The 26823-nt window shown below is 35.1% G+C and overlaps 1 protein-coding gene across 1 annotated transcript in view; it reads left to right on the forward strand.

Annotated features, from left to right (window-relative positions):
- LOC111049128 overlaps positions 1 to 20399 on the forward strand; it is an 81497-nt gene extending 61098 nt beyond the window's left edge. Inside the window, exons 5-7 of the mRNA XM_039425485.1 lie at positions 8874 to 8973; positions 12935 to 13068; positions 16128 to 20399. Coding sequence (XP_039281419.1) covers positions 8874 to 8973; positions 12935 to 13068; positions 16128 to 16162 — 269 coding nt within the window. The 3' untranslated portion in view covers positions 16163 to 20399. The remainder of the gene's footprint in view (positions 1 to 8873; positions 8974 to 12934; positions 13069 to 16127) is intronic.
- The last annotated feature ends 6424 nt before the right edge of the window (positions 20400 to 26823 follow it).

Raw genomic sequence — 26823 nt, forward strand, 5'->3', positions numbered from 1 at the left:
ATGGGTGGTACCAAGGTCACGTGATAGGGGGAGGAGGAGTGGGGGTCGCTGAAATTGCATCGCCAAAAGCATAGCAAGGTGATTCTTACCTATATGAACACAAAGTAAAAACAATAGTTTAAAACATGTTGATACAGATTTGCTAGAAACTAAATTGAAAGAATTAAAAGACAATCTACTTGCACAAAATAACTTAACTTATTAACAGGCAAGATTATAATTTGAAAGTAGTTGATCTAGAATCAATTCAATATTATGTTTGCTGAGGTGCAAAAGAAACTTGATGAAAAAAATTTAGCTTCTCACCAAAAGCTAAAAGATGACATTATGTAGATGATTATGAAGGTGAAGATTTTCAGAAATATTTAAATGAACAGTTGTTCAACTTTTCATACTATTTGATTGCACAATATGTAAAAAAGAGGTACTCTTTGACATGAGTGAGCTGTACAACATAATTTGAATTTGATCAGGTGCAAGAGTTGTTTTTGAAAAGAATGTTCAGTGATAGGCGACCAAGTGATGCAGGAAAAAAAAGAAAAAATATGACTGGGAAATAGATTAGTAGTGTAGTTTGAGAGTTTAGATATCTGTGATTTTAAAGATTTTAAATGTGGGGATATTTTTAATATGCTAATTGGCACCACTTGAAGCAGGTGTGACTGGGGCAGATGTTTTTGACAGTTGCAAACACCTGCTACAACAAAGATGGCCGTCGGGGGCACTTCCTGGTAGGGAACCTCTTCCTATTGGTTGGGGCGGGGACTTTGGTGGGGGATGACTGGGGCAGATGTTTTTGACAGAACACCTGCTACAACAAAGATGGCTGACACTTCCTGGGGAACCTCTTCCTATTGGTTGGGGCGGGGACTTTGGTGGGGACAAAATGGCCGACACTAGGGAAGGGGGGTGGAGGGGGAAGGGGACCACCATTTTGGCCACGCCCCCATCCAATAGGAAGCAGGGGCGGGGCCAAAATGGCGGACTGGGGGGCGTGGCCACGCCCCTTGATTCCTGTTGGCTGGGGGTGGGGCCAAAATGGCCGACTGGGGCAGGGGGGGTGGAGGGGGAGGCCACACCCCTCGATTTCTATTGGATAGGCAGCTCTCTCAAAACACCACTACTTCCCTCTACTGGTATAATTTAGTTTAATTAGCCAATGATTTGTCCATGTGTTTACTTCATTGTAACTTTTCTGTAGATTCCTCAATATCTTCTGCGACTGAGAGAATAGCAGTATCATCTGCAAATGTAGCTATAGTGACTCCTGCTGGCTTTGGAATGTCACTAGTGTACAGTGTATACGAAACTGGCCCTAGCACACTTCCTTGGGGTACACCAGCTTTAATTTGCCTAAGTGTAGAATATTCATCATCCAGCTTCACTCTGAAATCTCTCGTCCAGGTAGGACTTCAATAATTGCTATATGCTGCGGGTGGACTTGTTCTAATTTATGGCACAAGCCTTCATGCCAAACCTTGTCGAAAGCTTGGGCAATATCCAAGAAGACAGTAGAACATACCTTTTTCTCCTCAAGGCATCTTTCTATTACATCTGTTATTCTGTGTACTTGATCATTGTTGAATGTTTACTACGGAATCCAAACTGGTGAGAAGGTATAAGTTGTTTATCCTGTAGAATTGGTTTTAATCTTGCCAACAGTAATCTTTCAAAAAGTTTTGATAGTACCGGTAAGAGTGATATTGGTCTATAAGAGGTTACTTCATTTAGTGACTTTCCGGGCTTAGGTAGCATTATTACTTCGGCTACTTTCCATAAACTTGGCACGTACTTTAAACGGAAAGCTTCACAATTGCTTTTCTAGGAAGATGTTGAAGTATTTCTCCTGTTATGAGGTCATATCCGGGTGTTTTCTTCTTTGCCATATTATTTATTTCTTTTTTAACTTCTCTTGGCGATGTTGGAGGGATATTATCCAAAAGTATTGGCTGTATGATTACATTTATTCCATCATTGAGCACTCTATCATCATGAGGAGTAAATGTTTTCTCAAGATGGTTTGCAAACAAAACCACTTTTTCCTTACTGCTGTGAGCCCATGTTCCATCTTCTTTTCTTATTGGTGCCACTTGTTCCACTGGTCTCTTTATTTTCTTTGTCGCTCTCCACAGTGAGTAGTTGGTACTGGCCTCATTACTTAGTTCCTCCAGGTAAGTGTTAATCTCTTGCTGTTTTATTTCATGTATTGCTCCTCTCAAGTTCTGTGTAATTCTATTCAGTTCTATTTTACTTCTTGGATCTCTTGTCGTTTGCCAGATTCTTCTAGTTCTTCTTCTTTCTGCTATCAGCTCTCTTACTACTTGGGGGTAGCAATTACCTTTAATTTTACTCTGAAGTGGGGGAGTGTTTTCCCATGCAGATTGTTGAATGCTCGTTACAAACTCTTGTACTTCATTTTCCAGCTCTTCAGTCGTTTGTAGAGATGTGTCTAAATCAATTTTATCTTCTATCATGTGCTTTAATGATTCTATGTCTGTATATTTATTTATTAGTTGTGGTGCTCCGGGTTTTTTCACAGCAGAGCTATGGATTTTAAGGACAATTGGTGAATGATCGGAGTTAAGATCAAATTCTTCCTCAACCTCTATAGTGTTGGGTGATATGTACTTTGTGATGAAGAAGTCTAGCAGGTCTGGGATCTTAGCTCTATCTGTTGGCCAGTAAGTTGGCTTCCTTGTCGAATGTACTTCGCAGTTGTATTCATCAACGGCCAGTTGTAATTCCTTCCCTTTGGTTGTGGTTAGTCTCGAGCCCCATCTAGTATTCTTCGAGTTGAAGTCTCCACCGATGATGAATTTTCCTGTGAAATTTCTTAAAAAATCACAGTAATCTGGTTTCTTTAAGCTGAATCGAGGAGGGCAGTAGACAGCTGCGATCGTTATCATTCCACTTGAATGGCATGTAAGTTTCACTTTTACGGAAATCGACTGGAACTCTTGCAATTCTATTTTCTTATACTCATGATGAATTAATTCTTCTTTAACCATCACCGCACTTCCTCCACGAGCACTGTTCTGGGGATGTACTGCATGATATATTTTGTAACCTCTCATTTCAGATATGATTGCTTTGTGAAATGTGTTTCTGAAATTAGGCAAACATCAATTTTTTGTTCAATTAGAATTGCCAATAGATCATCTTTATGCTGTAATAGACCGTTGGCGTTCCATGTCATTATTCTAAATCTACCTTCCATATTTCTTGTAAGTGCTTTCTTTCACTGTAGTATTTTCTAGTTTTTCTAGTCTAGAAAGAATTGTTTTATTGAATTGCTCCTGCCTAACTAGCTTTTCAAGAATTAATTGGAGTTGAGAGGCTATATTCAATCCTAAATCTTCACCTAAGCTCTGCGATATAAGTTGGGTTTTCTCATTCATTTTGTTAACTGGACTTGTTTTACTCTATCCGAATAAGACTGATTCTCAATAACTCGAGCATCTCTTAATACCCTTTGAGGCACAGTAGTTTTATTTCCCTCATTGGTTTTTGGTTGTTTCTTCTTATTCCGAAGTGCTTGCAGTTCTTGTGCCACTAGACACCCTCTATAATTAGCTGGATGTTCCATTCCACAATTGTAGCACTTTGCTTTTTCTTCTTTTGGCTTTGTACAGCTGGTGGTAAGGTGGGGACCGGCACATTTCACACACCTGGGATCTTTCCTACAATATTTTTTAGTATGCCCCCAGGCTTGGCAATTTTTGCATTGGGGTAGGAATTTCGGCTTCTTAATTGGCACAACCTCATTTTCATGCCCATGATTGCATGGATTTCATAAATTTTATTTATATCTCTGAATTATCAAAAGTGAGCATGAAAATTGGAAGTGGTTCTTTAGTCTTCCACTGCAGTATGTTTACAACATCCAGAATTTTAAATCCTTTCTCTTGAAGTTCTTCCTTTATATCACCTGGATCGCAAGTGCTATGCAATTTCTTAACAATTACTCTAATAGGTCTAGTTTGTTTGTTTTCAAACGAAGACCAATTCATATTTTTTTTGTTCAGCACTGCCGTAGCTAATCTGTAATTCTCTTCTGTGTTAACATTGAGTTTTAGACTATCATTATTCAGTAAAGTCACCTTGTAAGAATTTTTCTCCATTTTTTTATTTAGAATCTTATAGATAACTTGATAATTTTGAATATTGTATAATATGATGGGTGGTGGTTTCAAAATTTTATTTGACTGTTGATTGTTGGTGGAAAACTGTTCATGTCCAGTGTCATCTTTCGATTTATTCTCTTCATTTGAAGAAGCATTTCGCTTATTTCTTGAATAGAGTGGAGGTGATTTTCCTTGTGATGGAGGCGAAAGTGAAGTATTCAGCTTCCTCTTCTTAGATCTCCCATTTTTCACTCTCACCCACTCCGTCTCCTTGGCAAGTTCCTCCTCATCTGTACAGTAACCAGTACTACGTGATGCATTTTTAACATTATAAGATTTTCCACCTTTTGGTTGATTTTTCTTAATTGTTGTTGATTGTTGTTGATCCGACTTACTACTCTCTACAACTTTCAAATTGTTGGAAGCTGCAGGGGCCGAGTTGAAATTAGCGCTCTCTAACTGACACAGCTTCATTTGAAGTTCTTCCAGTTTTTTTTCAAACATGTTGTTTTTACTTTCTGCTACTCGCATCCTATTGTCAGCTTCCTTCCATGCATTATATAGTATTTGCTCTGCCAGAGTTTTAAGCTGGTCTGGTTGAATGAATTTTTCTGGTGATGTATCTCCTTCATTCATGGTGATTGATGGTGGTGGTGATGAATTGCAGCTATTATCTTCAACTTCTTCAAATTCTGGAATTAAGAAAGTCGAAGGTTTAACTAGTTTCCATTCCTTTCCATTCCGCCAATGTGAATAAAAATATGGTTCAAGTTGCTCTCTTGAACTCTCTATCTCCTTCTCAAATTCTATAAGTTGTTTGTGCTGCTTCTTTATGCTCTCTGTAGCCTCTAAAAACTCTACCTTTCTACGTTTGAGATTAATCTCATCCAACTCTAGCTTACGCTTTTCTGGTAGATAGTATTGTGATTTGGAGAAAGAGGTTCTATCTCCTTAACAGGAAAAGGTGCAAGCTTAGAGTTAACATTTGTTCTTTTTCTCAAAACTTGTGGTGTTACATTACTCGTTTTTACAAGACCCAGCTCCTCTAGGTTAAACACTTTGGATATTGTAGAGAAAACTGTGGTTGACTTGGAGAAATAAGTCTCACCACTCTTAATATAACACTTTTGTATAAAACTAATATTGTCCTTGTTGTCTGTATCCTCAAAAATTTCCACATAATTAATGGGTAGTAGATTAAAGCTAAATGCAGAGATTACATAGGATATTATTCTATTTCGTTGTTGTGGATTGGTAGGCAGATTTAATTGTACTCCAGTCAATTTCTTGGTATTGCTATTTCCCCAGTAGACATATTGTAAGAGATTGTTAAAAACCAAACAACAGCTATTCTTTAAATTGTTTGTCAGTTTAGTCCACATTTTAGCTAAGGATACAGAAAATATAGGAGCATTTTGGAAATAATTCTTACTGTCATTTAAGAGTGACAAGCAATCTTGAATAGGGTCAAATTGATTAGAGCTATAGTTATTTCGAATGCTGTAGTTATAAATTGTTGCTTCCAAACGAGTAATACCATGCATTTTAGCCAAGTCAGAGGTAAAGGTTCCCCGTAATCTTGTATCTGGACAGGGCAATAAAGTCTACAATATGGTTACCTAGCTGCTTATTTACACCAGGGCTTGTCATTTGACAAACAAACTTATTATAAATTTTTACTCTCACATTATTATTAACTCAAGTCAAGCAATCAATTCCAACAGTTCCATCATTATTCACAATTACATTATAGTCTTCTTTATATCCTCCTTGGAAACAAAAACAATGATTTGTAGTTAGAAAATCACACATTCCACTCTTGTTAAATATTCCAGCAAAGTCCTGTGTTATGTCCAAGTCCAGAAGATAGAAATGTTCCTTCCTAAGCTGCTCCAATATTGTTGGTAACTCCTCCATTAATGTAGCAATGGGGACATCGGCAAGCTCTACTTTGTATGGGTATACCCACTGGATTGTAGTACTTCTGCTGCACTTCTCTATAGTTGTCCTCCCCAAGCAGTTGAAGAATCTTCTTTGACATATCGCTTCCACTGTCCAATAAGTATGGCAACTTTGCTTTAACTCCATGCTTAGCTGACACCATTTTGGAGAATTTTCCTCTCAAGTACAAGTTCAATGATCCACACATCTCCTTCTTTAGAATAAACCGTCTTTTATCCAGTTCTTGGCAGTCCTCCAAACCACAAACCTTTACCAGCATAATATTGTCACAAAAAGGTTCTGTTATAGGCACAAGATTTGATTCATCCTGCACCAACAGTTCTTCTCCAGCAGTGTAATCAATTTTCCCAATGTCTGTAATAAGGTTGTCATTGCATAGATTTTCTGTCAGCATCCACAAACCAAACCGCTCATTGGTAGGCTTTATTTTATTACCACAGAGCTGAGAAACACTAAACACTTTGGAAGAAGCCATGTTCACTGCTTCGCTGCTACTATCAAACTGAGCGAATGTCAATTATTCTGGAGTATTTATAGGGATACAGCTAAGGAGAAGGATACTGCGCATGTGCAAAGATAACTAGAAAACTGTTGCATAATGTTGTGCAATGTGAGCAGAGAAGGTTGTAATCCAATGTGACGTCATCCAGGCTAAGAGCAGTGATGGGTGGAGCCAAGGTCACATGATAGGGGGAGGAGTGGGGGTCGCTGAAATTGCATTGCCGAAAGTAAAGTAAGGTGATTTTTTACCTATATGATGAGCAATCCATCGATGATAGCAAACTCCATCCACTAGAATTTCCTTCAAATTTCGACTCCTCATCCAGTAGAGTCATGCACGCTTGGTTGATGATGTCTGGAAGATTGATGATACTGAAGATGGTGTAGTTTGGAGTTTGCTCATCTGGAACAATGCAGAACAATATTGTATTAGTATGGTATGCAGTATTCAACTCTATATATATATATATATATCACTATCAACAGATGTGGGGGATGGAGGTGGTGAATTGGTATCTAGGATCGTGGGTCGGGGATGGAGGTTCATAGGTGTTTATGTTCTAGGGATGATGGTCCGGAGCTGTATGGGGGAATGTGAATGGGGGTCTAGGATCTACTTTGTGATTATATGTTTTTTAGGTTAGGATGGATTACAACCACCAACTCGAAGAACCTAATTCATAATTAATCTCATAACTTGTATGAATTGGAACCTAATTCATAATTACACTAGTCATTTTTGACTATGTCATTTACTCTATGTATTGGAACCTAATTCATAATTAAACTTGTCATTTTCGAATTTAAGTCATTTTAGAATTTAATTATCAGTCTCAAACCATCTACTTCAAAATTCTACTCTTTTGAACTTAATTGTTGAATCATGAATATAATATAAAGATATATAGAACTATAAAATGCACTGGTACTTTTTTTTTTTTTTTTTTTGGATGACCATGAGGTTAGGGTGGTTGACCTGGATGACCTTGAGGTTGGGGTGGTTGACCTGGATGACCTTGAGGTTAGGGTGGTTGACCTAGATGACCTTGAGGATAGGGTGGTTAACCTGGATGACCTTGAGGTTAGGGTGGTTGACCTGGATGACCTTGAGGTTAGAGTGGTTGACCTGGATGACCTTAAGGTTAGGGTGGTTGACCTGGATGACCTTGAGGTTAGGGTGGTTGACCTGGATGACCTTGAGGTGAGGGTGGTTGACCTGGATGACCTTGAGGTTGGGGGTGGTTGACCTGGATGACCTTGAGGTTAGGGGTGGTTGACCTGGATGACCTTGAGGTAAAGGGGGAGTCTGGCACACTTGTGTGCCAGACTCCCCATTTTATATCTACTTTTATAGCACACACACACACACACACACACACACACACACACACACACACACACACACACACACACACACACACACACACACACACACACACACACACACACACACACACACACACACACACACACACACACACACACACACACACACACACACACACACACACACACACACACACACATACACACACACACACCACACCACACACACACCACACCACACACACACACACACACACACACAACACACACACACACACACACCACACACACACACCACACACACACACACACACACACACACACACACACACACACAACACACACACACACACACACACCACACACACACACCACACACACACACACACACACACACACACACACACACACACACACACACACACACACACACACACACACACACACACACACACACACACACACCACACACACACACACACACACACACACACACACACACACACACACACACACACACACACACACACACACACACACACACACACACACACACACACACCACACACACACACACACACACCAACAACCGGTTTTTTGGACTCAGGAGACCTTGAAACGTATAGAAATTTGGGTAACTTAATTTTTTTTTGGAAAGCAATACTTCCTTTACCTATGGTAGTAGGGCAAGGAAAGTGAATGAATAAAGAGAAAATAGTGTCGAGTTCCAGCTGTTTTGGATAATTTAGAAATGTTTCATTTCGTCATGGTAAAACGTTTCCAATTGTAGAAATGAGAAAATAAAGATATCATGAAAACTGCAACTATGTCCTGTTCTGAAAAGCCAATTTTCTGACTCCAGCTGTTTAAAGTCTAGAACTCAGCTAAATCTCGAGCTTGGAAACCGGCCCTCTAGAATATTCCATGATAATAATATTTAACATCCTTGGTATTTTCCAGGAAACGCCAGAGAAGGAATTACCAACCTGGTCAGAAGTAAGGGGGGGAAATTATATAAAAACCAGTTCATTGAATACCTCAGGAGCAGAGGCCAGCAAATGTAATATCTCGAAAATATAATATAATTACACATTTATAATATCATCACCAACATAGTCATAATCATAATCATAACCATCACTGAGATCATGATAATAATAATCATCACCAGATCATTATAGTTATAATATCACCAGGATCACAATAATTAAAATCATTAGCTGAACCATAATAATTATAGGTGATGATCATAATTACCATGATCATTAGCTGGACCATAATAATCATAATCATCACCACAATCATAATAATTATAATCATTAGCTAGACCAACTTAATCATAATCAAAACCACGATCATAATAGTTATAATCATTAGCTAGACCATGATAATCATAATCATCACCACGATCATAATGGTTATAATCATTAGCTAGACCATAATAATCATAATCATCACTAGGATCATAGTAATTAAAATCATTAGCTAGACCATAATAATAATAATAATCATCACCAGGATCATAATAATTACAATCATTAGCTAGACCATAATAATCATAATCATCATCACAATCATAATAATTATAATCATTAGCTAGACCATCACAATCATAATCATCACCAGGATCATAATAATTACAATCATTAGCTGGACCATAACGATCATAATCATCACCAGGATCATAATAATTAAAATCATTGGCTGAATCATAATAATTATAGGTGATGACCATAATTACTATAATCATTAGCTGGACTATAATAATCATAATCATCACCATGATCATAATAGTTATAATCATTAGCTAAACCATGATACTCATAATCATTACCAAGATCGTAACAATTACAATCATTAGCTGGACCAACATATTCATAATCATCACCAGGATCATAATAATTAGAATCATTTGCTCATCCATAATAATTATAGGTGATGACCATAATTACTATATTCATTAGCTAGACCATAATAATCATAATCATCACCACAACCAAAATAATTATAATCATTAGCTAAACCATAATAATCATAATCATCACCAGGATGATAATAATTAAAATCATTAGCTAGACCATAAAAATCATAATCATCACCACAATAATAATAATTATAATCATTGGCTAGACCATAACGATCATAATCATCACCAGGATCATAATAATTAAAATCATTGGCTGAATCATAATAATTATAGGTGATGACCATAATTACTATAATCATTAGCTGGACTATAATAATCATAATCATCTACATGATCATAATAGTTATAATCATTGGCTAGACCATAATAATCATAATCATCACCATGATTATAATAATTAAAATCATTAGCTAGACCATAATAATCATAATCCTCACCAGGATCATAATAATTAGAATCATTAGCTGAATCATAATAATAATTATAGGTGATGACCATAATTACTATAATCATTAGCTGGACTATAATAATCATAATCATCACCATGATCATAATAGTTATAATCATTGGCTAGGCCATGATAATCATAATCATCACCAAGATCATAATAATTACAATCATTAGCTAGACCAACATATTCATAATCATCACCAGGATTATAATAATTAAAATCATTTGCTCATCCATAATAATTATAGGTGATGACCATAATTACTATAATCATTAGTTAGATCATAATAATTATAATCATTAGCTAGACCATAATAATCATAATCATCACCAAGATCATGATAATTACAATCATTAGCTAGACCAACATAATCATAATTATAACCACGATCATAATAATTATAATCATTAACTGGACAAACATAATCATAATCATCACCACGATCATAATAATTATATTCATTAACCAGACCATGATAATCATAACTTCACCAGGATCATAATAATTATAATCATTAGCTAGACCATCATAATCATAATCATCATCAGGATCATGATAATCAAAATCATCACCAAGAGCATCCTTATAATAATCATAACCATAATCATAATAATTTTAATCATTAGCTAGACCATAATGATCATAATCATCACCCAGATCATGATAATCATAATCATCACCAGGATCATGATCATGATAATAATAACACCAGGGACATGATAATCATATTTATCATCAAGACCATAATTATCAAAATCATCACTAGGATCATGATATTATAACTCAATGATCATAATTATCATAATCATCACTAGGATCATGATAATCATAATCAGTTCCAGGATCATGATAGTCATATTCACCAAGACCATGTAGTGCAGTTAATATAGACATAAAAAAGGGGGTGTACTTGCAATTTATTTTGTAGTTCTGATTTTTCGGCCCAAAAACATTGTTTTATCGGCTCATTTTCGAGTTTTCAGCTATTTCTGCCAAATCTCGTAATCAGACAGAAAAATCCGCTTCTACCTTTTTTTCATATCATAAAATTCTGAATAAAATGGGATCGTTCAGAACTCTCTATCTCCAATGAGTACTCAGTTATGATTTTTCAAAAATGAGTGAAAATTGAAGGAAAAATCAATTTTGATGAATTTTAGTTTTTGTTCAACAATATCTTCCGATTGTTAACATCTACATGTATGATTCAAAATCCCTCTGGGCGTATTTTTGTGCTCTACAATCAGAGATCAGGGAGAGCGCTCTATCTCAAATATATTTCCAGGTACACCTGACAACAATGCTCCTTGTATTGTGAAAAACACCTAATTTTCAGCTTCAACCATCATCACCAACTACATTGTTCTCACAGTGATATTTCGCACAATGACATAAGTTCATGCTCTATGATAATCACCCGCTAGATTCACTTCATTTTAGTATTTCCTAGTGGAGAGGCACGCTTAAGGACACCTCAAAGATCAAAATTTCAAACACTTATAACTTTTGACACAATGCTCAGATTTCATCGCACTACACTTCATTCTTCTCGGCTCGTCAAGGCGGTCCAAAATCATGCATCGTAAGTCAAATTCGGTCGAAAAATGAAAAATTTATTGTTGAGTGTACTTGAGCCCATATTCCAATACACAAAAAATGGCCGATTTCTATATTCAAAGCTCTGTATCTCTGTAACCCCTTATTATAAAAATCATTACTTGAACTTGAAATGTGCAATAGCATTTTTCCTTCCATCTGCATAAACGATTTATGAGAAAATATGTTTGTGAAGTGAGATTCGATTGTTGAAAAAAATCCGGAAATTCTAGATATTTTTCTGATATCAACAGTTTTGGCAGTTCTATGATTATGCCAGAGTGATCCAAAATGGATTTTAGGCAGCTGAGCTCGTAGAGGATGAATTTAACTACCATTATTTGGAATCAATCGTGAGTTTCTATGATGTATCAGACTCTTTTCAGAAACTCTTGATCAACGAAAAAATGTAAAAACTGAAATCGGTATTTTTAAAATCTCTTGTAACTTTCGAATTGTATTGGAGTCGAAAGTATTATTCATTGGAATGGGTAGAGGGGGACAATTTTCACATCCTCACCTGATCTGGAAATTTTATCAGAAGTATTTCACAATACAAGCAGCTTTGAATATAGAAATTGGCGATTTTTTGTGTATTGGAATATGATTTCATTCTATTCAGAATTGAATAATCTAAAAAAAGGGGGGGAGCAAATTTTTTTGTCCGATTACGAGATTTGGCAGAAATAGCTGAAAACTCGAAAATGAGCTGAAAATACGAGGTTTTTGGGCAACCCTGTATCTAGCACAAGGAAATTTTCCATGAAGAAATTGGTTCTGAACTTTTCTTATGTACACAAATAATATATCAAAAAATCATAACTACAATATAAATTGCATGTACCAATGTATATAGTGACTGGACTAATGATAATTATGTAAAAAATATTCTATTTTGTATTTTATTATTCCAGTTTGGTTTGGACTTCTATAGAGTGGACATCAATATAGAGTTAAAACCCTGATATCAATATTTATAAACACTCAGTTGAAGCTATAATAATGATATTCACTTTCAATAAAGTCTACATTTTTTGCAATTTCCAGTACCACTTTGAAAGCTTTACAAAATGCCTTTCCTGGAAAATCTAGTGTTTTGGGAAGTGATTTGAACAAAAAGTTCAAATTAGAAGGAAGCACAGTCCTCCAATTTCATGCCAACGAATATTACGGACTACAAGGTGAGAAAGAAGATAACTTTTTAGACTGCCTTTGAAGCTTCATTCTTCATTATTGATTCTTATTCTTACAATAAGTACATCATAAGAATTATAGGGAGAGGAAGAATAACGTAAATACATACATCTTTGAATAAAATAGTTGATTAATTGACAACTTGATTAATATAACTGCCAATATTGCTAAGAAAGTGCATACCGTACAAGCTTACAATACACGACCAGGAAAAATTGTACAAAGGAATTATTTGAATAAAGACAATTTACATGGAGATAAATCTATAATCTATAATAGTATAAATATTGGGGACCGAGCTTCGCTCTGGAGTACAAAAGCATAAAAAATGTATTACGAAAGAAGAAATTAGAATAACACTGAAACAGAAATGTTCTATCTAATCACAGTAAATTGAGATTAATTCCCAAAGGGGAGGCAAAAATTTCCCTCACAAAGGCCCAGTTGCACAAAAGCCGGTTAGATTTTAAAGACCATTTCAAAAAAAGGATCTACTGGAGTTCATCAGGATTGAAAATAACCCGGCTTTTTTGCAACCGGCACTAAGTAGGCTACCTGATTGAATGATTACAAAAGTTTAACAGCTGAGTCATAATTTTGACACAGTCCACCAACTCGCTCCATGAACTCGCTCACCACACAGTCCATGAACTCGCTCACTCACTTCCATCACCAACAGACGACAAAATAATTATTATCAGCTGTTTTTCCAAGGATGATTAATAATTATCATTTTAACGTCCTTCAGCGAGTTTTCCAAGGGATGAGACCTATTTCAATCGAATCTTCATATTATAGCCTAAACCTACTATGTTCTGAAGTTCGTGAGAATCTTTAGAGCAGTTTCCGGATCCTGTGAAATACAAACAACTAAACATCTGAGCATCCAAACATCTGAGCATCCAAACATCTAAACATCTAAACATCTAAACATCTAAACATCTAAACATCTAAACATCTAAACATCTAAACATCTAAACATCTAAACATCTAAACATCTAAACATCTAAACATCTAAACATCTAAACATCTAAACATCTAAACATCTAAACATCTAAACATCTAAACATATAAACATATAAGCATAAAAACAGATGTTGCTCGTTTAATACTAGTATAGGATGAAGGGAAGAACTGGCTTATAGACGTACGGGATAGGAAAATTATGTTTGACGCATCATCACGTCTGAATTACTTGACTTGAATTTTTCATATAGGCTCTTAACTAACCGAGAATTATTGTTTTGAAGGGACGAATTCAAGGATCCAAAGGTTCAAAGAGCCCCACACGTCAACCAGAGCTTATTGTGTTCCCAAGTAGTATGTTAGTTAGGCAAACCAATACCTGTGTTCTTTACAAGAACCAGGAGTTTTTCCCTATACTGACATCCCATTCATCACCCGGTTGCTTGTTGCAATCCAGTGTGAAATGCCTGGCAGTCACTTAAGTGAGTTCCACACCTGACCTTCTTTGAAGGTCCTACCGGTGAGGAAAGGGTGGCCAAGCTGCCTCTAGGGCGCCCGGCCACCCTTGACTCAGCCCCTTGACCCACATTTGTGCTTGGAGTTTCATCCATCTCTGATCTCTTGGGGTTGATTTTGCCCCTTCAAAACTCTGCAGGGTCATCAAAAGCCTCACCTCTCCCAAGAGGTTTTGCCTGAATGGCCGCCCTTCTTCGAGCAGTGGTGAGTTTCGGCCTCTCCACCCACAAACTCGTAAACCTAGGTGAGTTCCACTCCTGGCCTTTTTGTAAGTCCTTCCGCTGAGAGAGGGGAAGTCAAATTGCCTCTAGGGCGCCCGGCCACCCTCGACTTATAGCCTCTTGACCCACATTTGTGCCTGGAGTTCCACCCATCTCTGGTCTCTTGGGTTTTTTCTTTTTGCCCTCCAAAACTTTGCAGGGTCAGAAGCCTCACCTCTCCCAAGAAGTTTTGCCTAAATGGCCGCCCTTCTCTGAGCAGTGGTGAGTTTTGGTCTCTCCACCTACAAACTCGTGACCTACGTGAGTTGCACTCCTGGTGTCTTTGTAGGTCCTTCCGCTGTGAGAGGGGACGCCAAACTGCCTCTGGGGCGCCTGGCGCTCGGCCACCCTCGACTTAGCCTCTTGACCTACATTTGTGCCTGGAGTTCACCCATCTATGGTCTCTTGTGGTTTTTTTGCCTTTCCGAAACTGCCCTGATGGGGCAGATCCCGTGGATGCCTTGAGGTCCATTTTAGCTGCCTCCTACAACAAGCATGGATACTGTGGGGAATTCTGGTTTTCAACACATTCTTGAGTACGATGATCGACTCAGAGCTCCCCCAACCCACAGGAGGCAGCCGAGGATGGTTATAGGCCTATTTCAAATTCTTCAAAGTTCCAGTTAGTCAAGTTTTCAATCAGACCCTTGCGTAGCACGGGTTACCTGCTAGTATTTTAATATGTTGCCCAGTAATTCAAAATCCACACTAGATGAAAAAAGTTGTAAAGCTGATCTGGAAGAGTATGTATTATGAGGTCCACGTTATAATGGTATTGCTATCCTTGTCTCTCATTCAACAAAGCAGATAGCGTTATCTCTTTCTCGCTTTGATCTGTTGCCAGATCTTCTTTCAACAATGTAGAATTGATGATAAATTAACAAAATATTTCATCTTATTATGAAAATTCATTATGAAATTATTGAAAAATATAATGTCTTGCTTAAAAAAAATATACTTGATTATTTTAAACGAGAATGAACAGTTGATATTCCATCAATAAACCTGTATCAGCTACCGTCTATAGAAGGCATTGACAAGACAGAGGATCGGCAACGTTGCTCTCCTATCTTTCTCCACTGCCATTAAAACGTGGATCTCGCTATAGTGGGATTGTATTTGTACTCCTTACAAGAATTTGTTCAGTGGTGATTTTGTGTAAATTTGCATTGACTGTATTGCTCTTTTAATGTCTTTCGTTCTTCATATACATGTTAATTGACAACTATTCAATGTACTTGTATATTTTATGAATAAAACTTATTTGATTGATTGGAAGTGACCATAATCGTTTGAACTTTCAGAAGCTGCTAATATGATCGATGACCTCATGAAATAATAAAACGGATGATCGACTAACATACTATGATCAGAGAATCGATACTATATATCAAGTAATATGATAGATTGGTTATTCTAAGTTATGATATACATTATACTTCTTAAATAATATACTTTTACTATTATTCGATGACCTTGATGTAACGACACTTAGGCAATCGTATGTTGTTAAAACCAACTTGCACCTTAATGAAAATTTCCGACATCTTGAGATCAGAAGAGCATACCTTACCTTCAAGGATCAAGACCCGTTTATTGTCAGAACATCAAAAACAATAATGCAAGACATCGTCAAAAAAATATACAAACAATCACAGATTAACAATATACCACAGGTCATAAAATCACATCACATTATTAAGTATTTCAAACTGTAAGGTTAGCAGTCAATTAAAACAAATTTAACATCAATATATCATAGTTCATAAAAATTACAAATTACATCACATTATTCATACTGTAAGGACAGCAGTCAATTAAAATATTTTCCACACAAATTTTGAACTGTCTAATCTCAAGCTCTTTTATTTCAACTGGTAACTTATTGTACATTCTTTTTCCAAACTTAACAAGACTATTCAACATAACGTGGTAGTTACACTGAGTCATTCTGAGTGCTGTAGCCTGTCTAGAAAAATGACTGTGAACATTACTATTGATTGGAAAAAGGTTTACATTTTTCTTTGTGTACATCAAGCATTCAAAAGCATACAGTGCTGTAATTGCCATGATTCTTGGTTCTTAAACAATGAGTCTCACTATCCTTATTACAAATTACTCTAATAGTTCTATTTTGTAATATAAACAGTTTTCCACATTTGAATCTCTCCCCATGCAACAATGCCATAATTATGTCAAATGAGACTGAATCAAGACTTACAATATGCCTAAATCTGCTAAGTATAAAAATACTTCTAGATACCTGACTACACAGTAAGCTGACATGTTTTTCCCACTTTGAATTATTTTGTATAATGTGATGCCCAGAAACTTCACATCTATATAATAAGAGAGAGTAGGGTTGTGTTTGTTCGTTTGTTCACATCAAAACATGTCAACTTGTGGATTGCATACCGGAAAGACGAGAAAGATTTGGATCTCCAAATTTTGCACCTGGAAGCCCAAATTTCAATTTTCCTTCTAGATTCTTCAGAATAAATGTTCAAATTCCATTAATGGTACATACGATTTCATAAAAAATCACCAAATCATAAGGTCGAAATTGAAAAAGGAAGATCTGTTTCTATTATTTCTTTCTACCTGATACCACTTAAACTCAATAATAGATTATTGTTTTGATAATTGATAAATATTTTTATTATAAATATAATAATAGTTTTGTTTTGATAATTAATGAATATTTTAATTCCACAAAATCTGTATAATAATATGGTGGATGTGAAACAGCTGCATCAAAGAAATTATCTCAAAAACATCTGTTTAGAAAAAACTTTCCCCCAGTTGCTCGTACGTCGGTTAACGTTTAATCGCGATAAAATGCTATACTTTAATTATTGAGATTAGCGCTAACCGATGCATTTTTGTTGCACAAAAAAGAAATTTCAAGCGATAACGCCGATTAAATTAATGACGTAAAAAATTTTAACAAGCCATTCACGGGGGATTAAATCCAACGCCGATTAGGTACCTACTGATAGCTGTCTTCCAAAATTAGTTTTTGGTAAAAAACTAAAGTATGAGCTAAATATATATATAAAGATAAATAAATATAATATGTGGATAGGAAAATTATGTTTGATGCATCATCACGTGTGAACTACTGGACTGATTTACTTGAAATGCTGTTTATATATTCTTAATCAACCGATGATTCTTATAGTCCTATTTTCAATTCTTCTAGATTTCATTACGTCAGGTTTTAAAATAGACCCTTGCGAAGCACGGGTTACCTGCTAGTGTTTAATATTACATCGGCCACTTAAATCAAATTCTGACAACTATGTGTTTTGTCTTTGTTGAGACAAAGAGAGTTTGCAGCTGTCCAGTCTTCGATAGTTGCATTGATAAAAGTTAGGATATTCATGTTGTCAAATAATTTCTCAAACTTGACTTGTACTGCTAGATCATTAGCAAACATAAACGCCCTGACATCACTATCACTCATTGCTGTTGGCAGGCAGCACTCAGGACTTACCCGTCCAGCAACGTCAAATCATTTTATGTCAACCTATCTACATGTAGAAGAAAATTATCTACGGAAACTTAAGAAAACTACCTGTAGACACTAGTTCACATACCACTGTAATCTACTTTCTAATAAAATTTCTTTCCAATTCATCAGTAAAAATGTCACATAAATCCTCTTGAAGGAAATAAATCACTGGACTGAACAGCACATATTAGCCTACTTCTTATTACTTAAAGTTTAATAACCATTATTATAACAAGTATACGATTATGTAAAGCCCAAGAAAATATAATAGGACCTTATATTTATTGTACTCTGTGGTAAAACCGAAGTTAGAGTATTATAACTTCTTTTTATTTGTCTCCACAAATGTAAAAGTTAATTTTGAACTTGCAGCAGACGCTTAGGTTTTCCTTGCCGGCATACCCACAAACAGACTTTTTCAGTCTATGTGGGCAATTACTATTTCATTATCAGGGTATTGGTATGCTGCACATTCACCGTAATAATACATTTCCGTATAATATTGATAGATATATAATCTATAATAATAATAGTATTTAGTAATAGTAATAATGGTTTTATCAAAGTAATAGAATAATTCCCACTATTATGTATTGCGTTATTTTATTTTAATTTGAATTTGTTGTAGTTACTATACCCTGTGCATGTATTATATCCTATAATATATTGTATTATTTTATGGGAATAAATAAATTCAATTCAATTCAATTCAATCCAATTCAATTCAGTGGAAAAAAGTGAAATTTATTCTGTTCTATTGTAGTAAAATACTCATTTGATTAAATTGTATTGTTAAATTAAGGTCACTTTCAGATATCTGAGATATCTTTTGTAATGTTATTCTGGCAAATGAATTATTCAATTGTTTCAATTGTATTGTAAAATTGAGATTATTTTTAGATATCTTATGTTATGTTATTTTAGCAAATAAATTATTATTATTATAGTCTTCAATGTTTCTTTCCATTACAAACTGCTTGTTGATAATCACTTTTAAATATTCAAATTGCGACATAGCAGTCTATTTTGTTCTATTGTAAAATGTAATGTTATTTTGGCCCAAGAAAATATAATAGGACCTTATATTTATTGTACTCTGTGGTAAAACCGAAGTTAGAGTATTATAACTTCTTTTAATTTTTCTCCACAAATGTAAAAGTTAATTTTGAACTTGCAGCAGACGCTTAGGTTTTCCTTGCCGGCATACCCACAAACAGACTTTTTTAGTCTATGTGGGCAATTACTATTTCATCATCAGGGTATTGGTATGCTGCACATTCACCGTAATAATACATTTCCATATAATATTGATAGATATATAATCTATAATAATAATAGTATTTAGTAATAGTAATAATGGTTTTATCAAAGTAATAGGGATAATTCCCACTATTATGTATTGCGTTATTTTATTTTAATTTGAATTTGTTGTAGTTACTATACCCTGTGCATGTATTATATCCTATAATATATTGTATTATTTTATGGGAATAAATAAATTCAATTCAATTCAATTCAATTCAATCAATTCAATTCAATTCAATCAATTCAATTCAATTCATTCAATTCAATTCAGTGGCAAAAAGTGAAATTTATTCTGTTCTATTGTAGTAAAATACTTATTTGATTAAATTGTATTGTAAAATTGAGATTATTTTTAGAAGTCTTATGTAATGTTATTTTGGCAAATAAATTATTCAATTGTTTTAGTTGTATTGTAAAATTGATATTATTTTTAGATATCTTATGTTATGTTATTTTGGCAAATAAATTATTATTATAGTCTTCAATGTTTCTTTCCATTACAAACTGCTTGTTGATAATCACTTTTAAATATTCAAATTGCGACATAGCAGTCTATTTTGTTCTATTGTAAAATGTAATGTTATTTTGGCAAATAGATGATTCATTGATTTAATTGTATTGTAGAATTGAGATTATTTTTAGATGTCTTATGTTGATTTGAACTTAGTTGATTTGATTTGATTGTAAAACTGAAATTATTTTCAGATTTCTTATGTAATGTTGTTTTGGCAAATAAATTATTATTATTAGCATTATACTCTCCAATGTTTCTTTCCATTACGAACGTCAGGCCTCGGGCTGAGGTAAATGGCGCCCTGGGCAAATGTTCTACTGGCGCCCCCTTATTGCTATAATGTGAAAGCAAATGCTTGAAAAGCTATGTCTCTTACATCTAAATATCGGGGATCGAGCTTCGCACTGGAGTACAAAAGTATAAAAAAATTATTACGAAAGAAGAAATTATAATAACATTCATACATTCATACAGAAATGTTCTATCTAATATCAGTAGATTGAGATGAATTCCCAGAGGAATGCAAAAATTTCCCTCACAAAGGCCCAGTTGCACAAAAGCCGGTAAAATTTTAATCTTGTTTCACTTCACGTGAACCAAATCAGAGAAGACCATTTCAAAAAGATGGTTCTACTGGAATTAATCAGGATTGAAAATAACCCGGCTTTTTTGCAACCGACACTAAGTACCTGATTGAATGATTACAAAAGTTCAACAGCTGAGTCATAATTTTGACACAGTCCCACACACATGAACTCGCTCACTCACTTCCATCACCAACAGACGACGAAATAATTATTATCAGCTGTTTTTCCAAGGATGAATAATAATTATCCTTTTAATGTCCTTCAGCGAGTTTTCCCAGGGATGAGACCTAGTGCAATCGGATCTTTATATTATATACCTATTATGTTCTGAATCTCGTGAGAATCGTTAGAGCCGTTTTCGAGATCCGGTGAAATACAAACATATAAACATCTAAACATATAAACATATGAACAGAAGTTGCTCGTTTAATAGTATAGGATGAAGTGAATAACAAGAGATGACAAGATCACGTCTTTCAAACAAAAAACTGTACCGTAGTTCTCTTAATATTCTTCAGACGACTCAAAGCGGAAAATCCTTTCTGCAGAGCAGTTGGTGACTGCTTTGTTCAGAAAAATACATACATTTTGAAGTGCAGACATTCATTTCAAATTCACTTCTTATGTCATTAGGGTAGGAGGCATGAAGTTGGTTCACAGCATTGTGGTATGGCCTCTTTCTGTGATTCCTTTTGAACAAGATCAGAGAGTATACTAGTAGTTCTGTGAACAGTAGACCTCGCGCAGTTATAAACCGCAGCCTCCTCTTATACTGTCCATCAGAGTAAATCCTGTCTGTATGTCGTGTCGGCGAGATATCGGTGTGAAAACGGCTAATGGCTGTTGGGGTTGGTGTATCAAAAATGCTAACATCAAAAGCTAATCTCCTTCAAGACATACTGGCAACAGGACAGCCCGAGCTCAAAGCAGAGAAAGTTCGAGAGACAATACTATGTTATTCCAGTTATTAATTGCATGCGTTATTGCACGCAATCAATAGTTAATTTATTTATTCACAATGGAGACAACGGGTTCCCTCAAATATGTCTCCTTAAAAATAAAAATTGTACAGATAGAAATGAAAAAAGAAAAATAATACGAAATTATGCAATAATAAATATTACAAACAACAAAAATACCACCTAATTCAAAAATGACAAATACAAAGATTTCAAATACTTATAAAAAGTAAAAATAAAACAAATTGAGAATTCAAAATTCCAAAATTTTTAAAAATTAAAGAATATAATAACAAATGATGAACAAAAATGTTATTAATAGAATAAATAACATTTATAACTGAACATCCCAAACCATATGCACATCCACACTGATACACAAACTATTTATTTGATCAGATCATGCTCACACAATATTTAATTATCATAATTATAACGCTTTCTGGAATTTAGCGCGAGAAAATCAGAAGACATCTAGGCGCCCAGACAAGTTGTTATATGTGTTTAATATTCTTGAATGATTACTTTTCTTTCTCATTCCTTAATTACATAGTACTGTCATTTATCCATGCTTTATCAGGAAATATTGCTCTCTCCCAGTCCAGATATTTGGCGGTATTCAAAAAGTGTTATTATGTTCACTACTTGATTCATGCTTCAGAAATGTAATTTTCATTTTTGTAGAAATTAAAACTTGAAAGTGTTCAATGAAAAATTTCATCTTTTTATAGGTTAATAAGAGTTTTAAAAATACATTTTTTAGAATTTTAAATTCTCGGCGAAAGTTATCCAATTGATGCTGTAATATTGTGAACTGTTCACGTTGAACAGAAATTTGTTCTTCATCCAACGTGCTGGTGAATAACTTGAGTAACTAGGTAATTTTTAGGTAGCTTTTACTCACATGAAATATCTGTAAAAATGCTTGCTGTTGTTGACATTGATATTTATAGTTGGATGACTAAGCTATACCTTCAAGCGTTTGGAAGCATGATGCCTCCTTCATTTCTCATCGCCATTGAATATCGGGCAAGAAGTCAGGCGCCCAGACAGACTTATATGGGAAAACATTTACTTTCATTGCGTTATATCTTTCGACATACTTGATGGATCTCAATATAATTTTTTTCAACTTTTCGTCATTTCCATTACCATAATTATGATACAATGATTTGTTCATTGAACATTATTTTTAACTCGACCAAACATCTAATTTAGTGAACCTACCTCACTACAGATTTTGATCCATTCTATTAGCAAATGAATCTCATTTTTACAATATTTTCCTATTACCATGTATTTAGGATATGGAAAATAAAACATTTATTATAGATCGTTAATATTACCGTATATTTTATTAGATGGCAAATAATAATAAATTAACCATTATCACAATATTTCGTGAAACTGTTTCTCATTCGTTTTGCAACTTAAGTATAGGTACCTAACTCTATACTCCTATATTTAATATAAGATAATAACTCTATACTCCTATATTTAATATAAGATAATAAATAACTACATATAAGAACGGGAAAAATAAAACAATAGCGATGATGAAGGATTTATGACAATTTTAGCAAATAATATTTTTTATAATATAAATTTAGCATACAATATTTTCATAGTTCACAAAATATTACAATATAAGACAAATTAATGGAATGGAATATGGATAACTACCTATATTGGATCTACGTAAGAATATCACCTCCAAGAAGAAACAGAGAGTTACTTTTCTAACTGATAGTCAGGGAAAACAGTTCTGTAAACACACTAGAGACCTGGGAGATGATTTTGAGGTTTTAGTTTCCACCAAATCGAGTGCTAAGTTGAAAAATGTTGTTCTTGATAGTTGTAGTTTGATCAAGGACTTTACTGAGAGAGACTTTGTAATTGTATCGGCGGGTTCAAATGACTTACATCGCGGTGAACCGTTCAAGTCGACGTTAAACCAGGCAGTCCAGTCTCTTGCTGATATAAACATTCAGACTAATGTCCTGTTATGCAGTGTGCCCTATCGATACGATGATTCTACTCTCAATGAAAATATCTGTAATGCAAACTTGTACTTATCCAGTGCGGTGCGGAACTATACAGGTAGACTTAATATTGACTACATGGATATTAATGCGTTCCTCGTCAGATCTCATTTTACGCGACACGGGCTTCATCTCAACCGGCGTGGGAAACGGACTCTCGTCAACCGACTGACGAATTTTGTGAGAGACTTTTTCAATGCTCGCCCTGCATCCTCGAGAGCTGAATTATTAGCGGAGAAACACAATTTACTTACGCGCAACTCTCACAAGTCACCTGACTCTCCTGTCTTTCAATGTCTAGGATCATATCCAGTCACACCCAGCTCACCAGCCCCTCTCCGCGCGCAAAATTCAGTCATCTCTGTACTGACAGAGAAATCACCTTCAGTTGAAACCATCATCCCGATCTCCTATCAATCACTGGATGAAAACAATTTTTTAGCCAGTTCTCCAAACAATCCAGCTCGTTTTTTAAACGGAACATTTTAGATTCTAAAAATAATCCTAATATTTTTTCTCTTATGTATTGTAATGTTCAATCTCTGAATAACAAAATCACTGAGATCGAGATGATAAATCAAGAGAGGGATTTCGATGTGCTTTGTCTTTCTGAGCACTGGTTAAGGAAAGAAATCATAGATCTAGTACAGATAAGTGGGTTTTATTGTTAACTGCCTTTTGCAGAACCTCTTTAAAAAATGGTGGGGTTGCTATATTTATTTCCAACAAGTATTCGGACCATGTCCAGCCTCTTGATTTGTCATCTCATTGTCTTGAATTACACCATGAATTTGCCGGAGTTATTGTTAAAAAATTAAAACTTCTCATCATAGTGATATATAGATCGCCTAATGGTAACCTGGAATTATTTTTCAGTGCTTTGGAGAGACTAATTTTATCTCTGAATAAATATAAGAAAAATAAATATAATATTATCGTAGGTGGAGACTTTAATGTAAATATTCTATCAATGGATTCTAGAAGGTCAGATTTAATAAATCTATTAAAGTCCCTGGATTTACATCTGACAAATTTTGAGGCAACAAGACATAATTCTGCACTAGATAATATAGCTACTGATTTAAATCCTGAAGATTTTAGTGTTAAGGTTGACCCGCTAGCACTAGGTGATCATGATGCACTATGTTTCTTTGTGAGATCAAATTTAAATTCGGGAAATTCTGGTAAAAAACAGAGTTTGCAGCCACAGAGTTTCAGGCCAATAACCTCAAGGGCATTGCACTGGTTTTGCTATAGACTTAGTTTGGTCGATTGGACTAGAGTAACCATTCATGACAGGGCTGAATACAATTTTAATGCATTTTTCAATATGTTTAACGGTTTGTTCTTGGACTCATTTCCAGTTGTCAAACGTAGACCGGATATTTCCAATAAATCTAAGGCTAAAAAGTTTCTCAATTCACCGGCTCTGAACATACTTAAGAATTACGTTTTGATTGCCTACTATAAACTGAAAAAAGAAGGTACAGAATCAGCTAGGTTGACTTACAATAGTATTAAAAAGCTATACAGAAGTGAATTGAAAGTGGCTCAGTTAAACCACAATGCGAATTTGATTGAAGCAGCTAACAATAAATGCTCAGCAGCTTGGAAAATTATTCGAAATAATTCCAAGCCCGCTAAATCTACCGCTACTTCTATCTCAGCAAAGGAATTCAACAAACACTTTATCAGCTCCATTGAGAAAATTTATAAAGATATTGAGCCGTCACAAATTTCTGCTGTTGACCTGCTGAACTCTTCCCCAAAAACGCAGGCAACTTTTGTAATAAAAGAAGTAACCTGTATTCAAGTCCTCGAAATAGTTTCTAGAATGAAGTCTTCCACCACCAAAGACATATATTCTCACTCTAGCTCCCTTATTAAAGAAGTAATTGAATTCATTTTACAGCCGCTCACCACAGTTTTAAATGCATGTATAAAATCATCAGTTTTTCCATCCTTGCTGAAACATTCAAGAACCATCCCGATTCATAAGAAGGGTGACATAAATTTTCCAGATAACTTCAGACCAATCTCCATCCCACCTATCTTTGGAAAAATCCTAGAATATATTATCGCAACCCAACTCTATGACTTCCTTGAATTAAATTGCTTGTTTACAGATTCCCAGTATGGTTTTAGAAAAGGGAAGTCAACAATAGACGCTGTGCAATCAGTTATAACCGAAGTTGAGGAGGGCTTTAATAGTAAAAAATACACAGGATTAATTCTATTCGATCTAAGTAAGGGATTTGATGTCGTGGATCACTGCATCTTGTTGAATAAATTACAGTTTCTTGGTGTCCATGACAATACTCTTAAACTTTTAGAATCCTATTTGGAGGGTCGTACTCAGTCAGTGTGTATTAACTCAAATATTTCTGAGCCACTTAATGTACCACACGGAGTACCTCAAGGGTCCATACTGGGACCGTTATTGTTTCTAGTGATGATGAATGATATAGGATTGAATATTTCATCTAAAATAGTTTGCTATGCTGATGATTCATCTTTGGTCACAAACGATGTGGATCTGGGTGTCCTCCATCAAAAAATGTCTAGCTGTAAGGGTGAGGCTTCAGACTGGTTTAGAGCAAACCGCCTGTTTCTGAATACAGCCAAGACTCAAACATTGGTGCTTGGACTCAGAAAGATTAGTGAGGGAGTAGATAGTGCAAAGCTTCTGGGCATAACATTAGATCAGAAACTTACATGGATACCCCATATTGAAAGTGTTTGCTCAAAATTAAGTAGGGTTTTATATCTCCTTCGCAGTCTTAAGGACTGTGTTCCTTCAAATTACCTGAGAATGTGCTACTTCATGAAACTACCATACTTTGAATATTTTTTATTGCTTCAATAAAAAAATATTATCATTTGAAAAAGGCTCTTTTTCTACACAGCGAATACAAATACCCGACTTCTTGCCCGAAATTTCTGGTAGCTACACTAGCGCAGTGGCATCATAGCGGACTTCGCTCTTCTTAATCTTATTCTTTATATCAATGGTTGTTGATCACGTCGGGGTTACCAATATAGGAATTTAATTTGTTGATTTCCTATGTTGAAATGGTGA

Source organism: Nilaparvata lugens, chromosome 4, assembly GCF_014356525.2.
Source record: "Nilaparvata lugens isolate BPH chromosome 4, ASM1435652v1, whole genome shotgun sequence".
Classification (NCBI taxonomy): domain Eukaryota; kingdom Metazoa; phylum Arthropoda; class Insecta; order Hemiptera; family Delphacidae; genus Nilaparvata; species Nilaparvata lugens.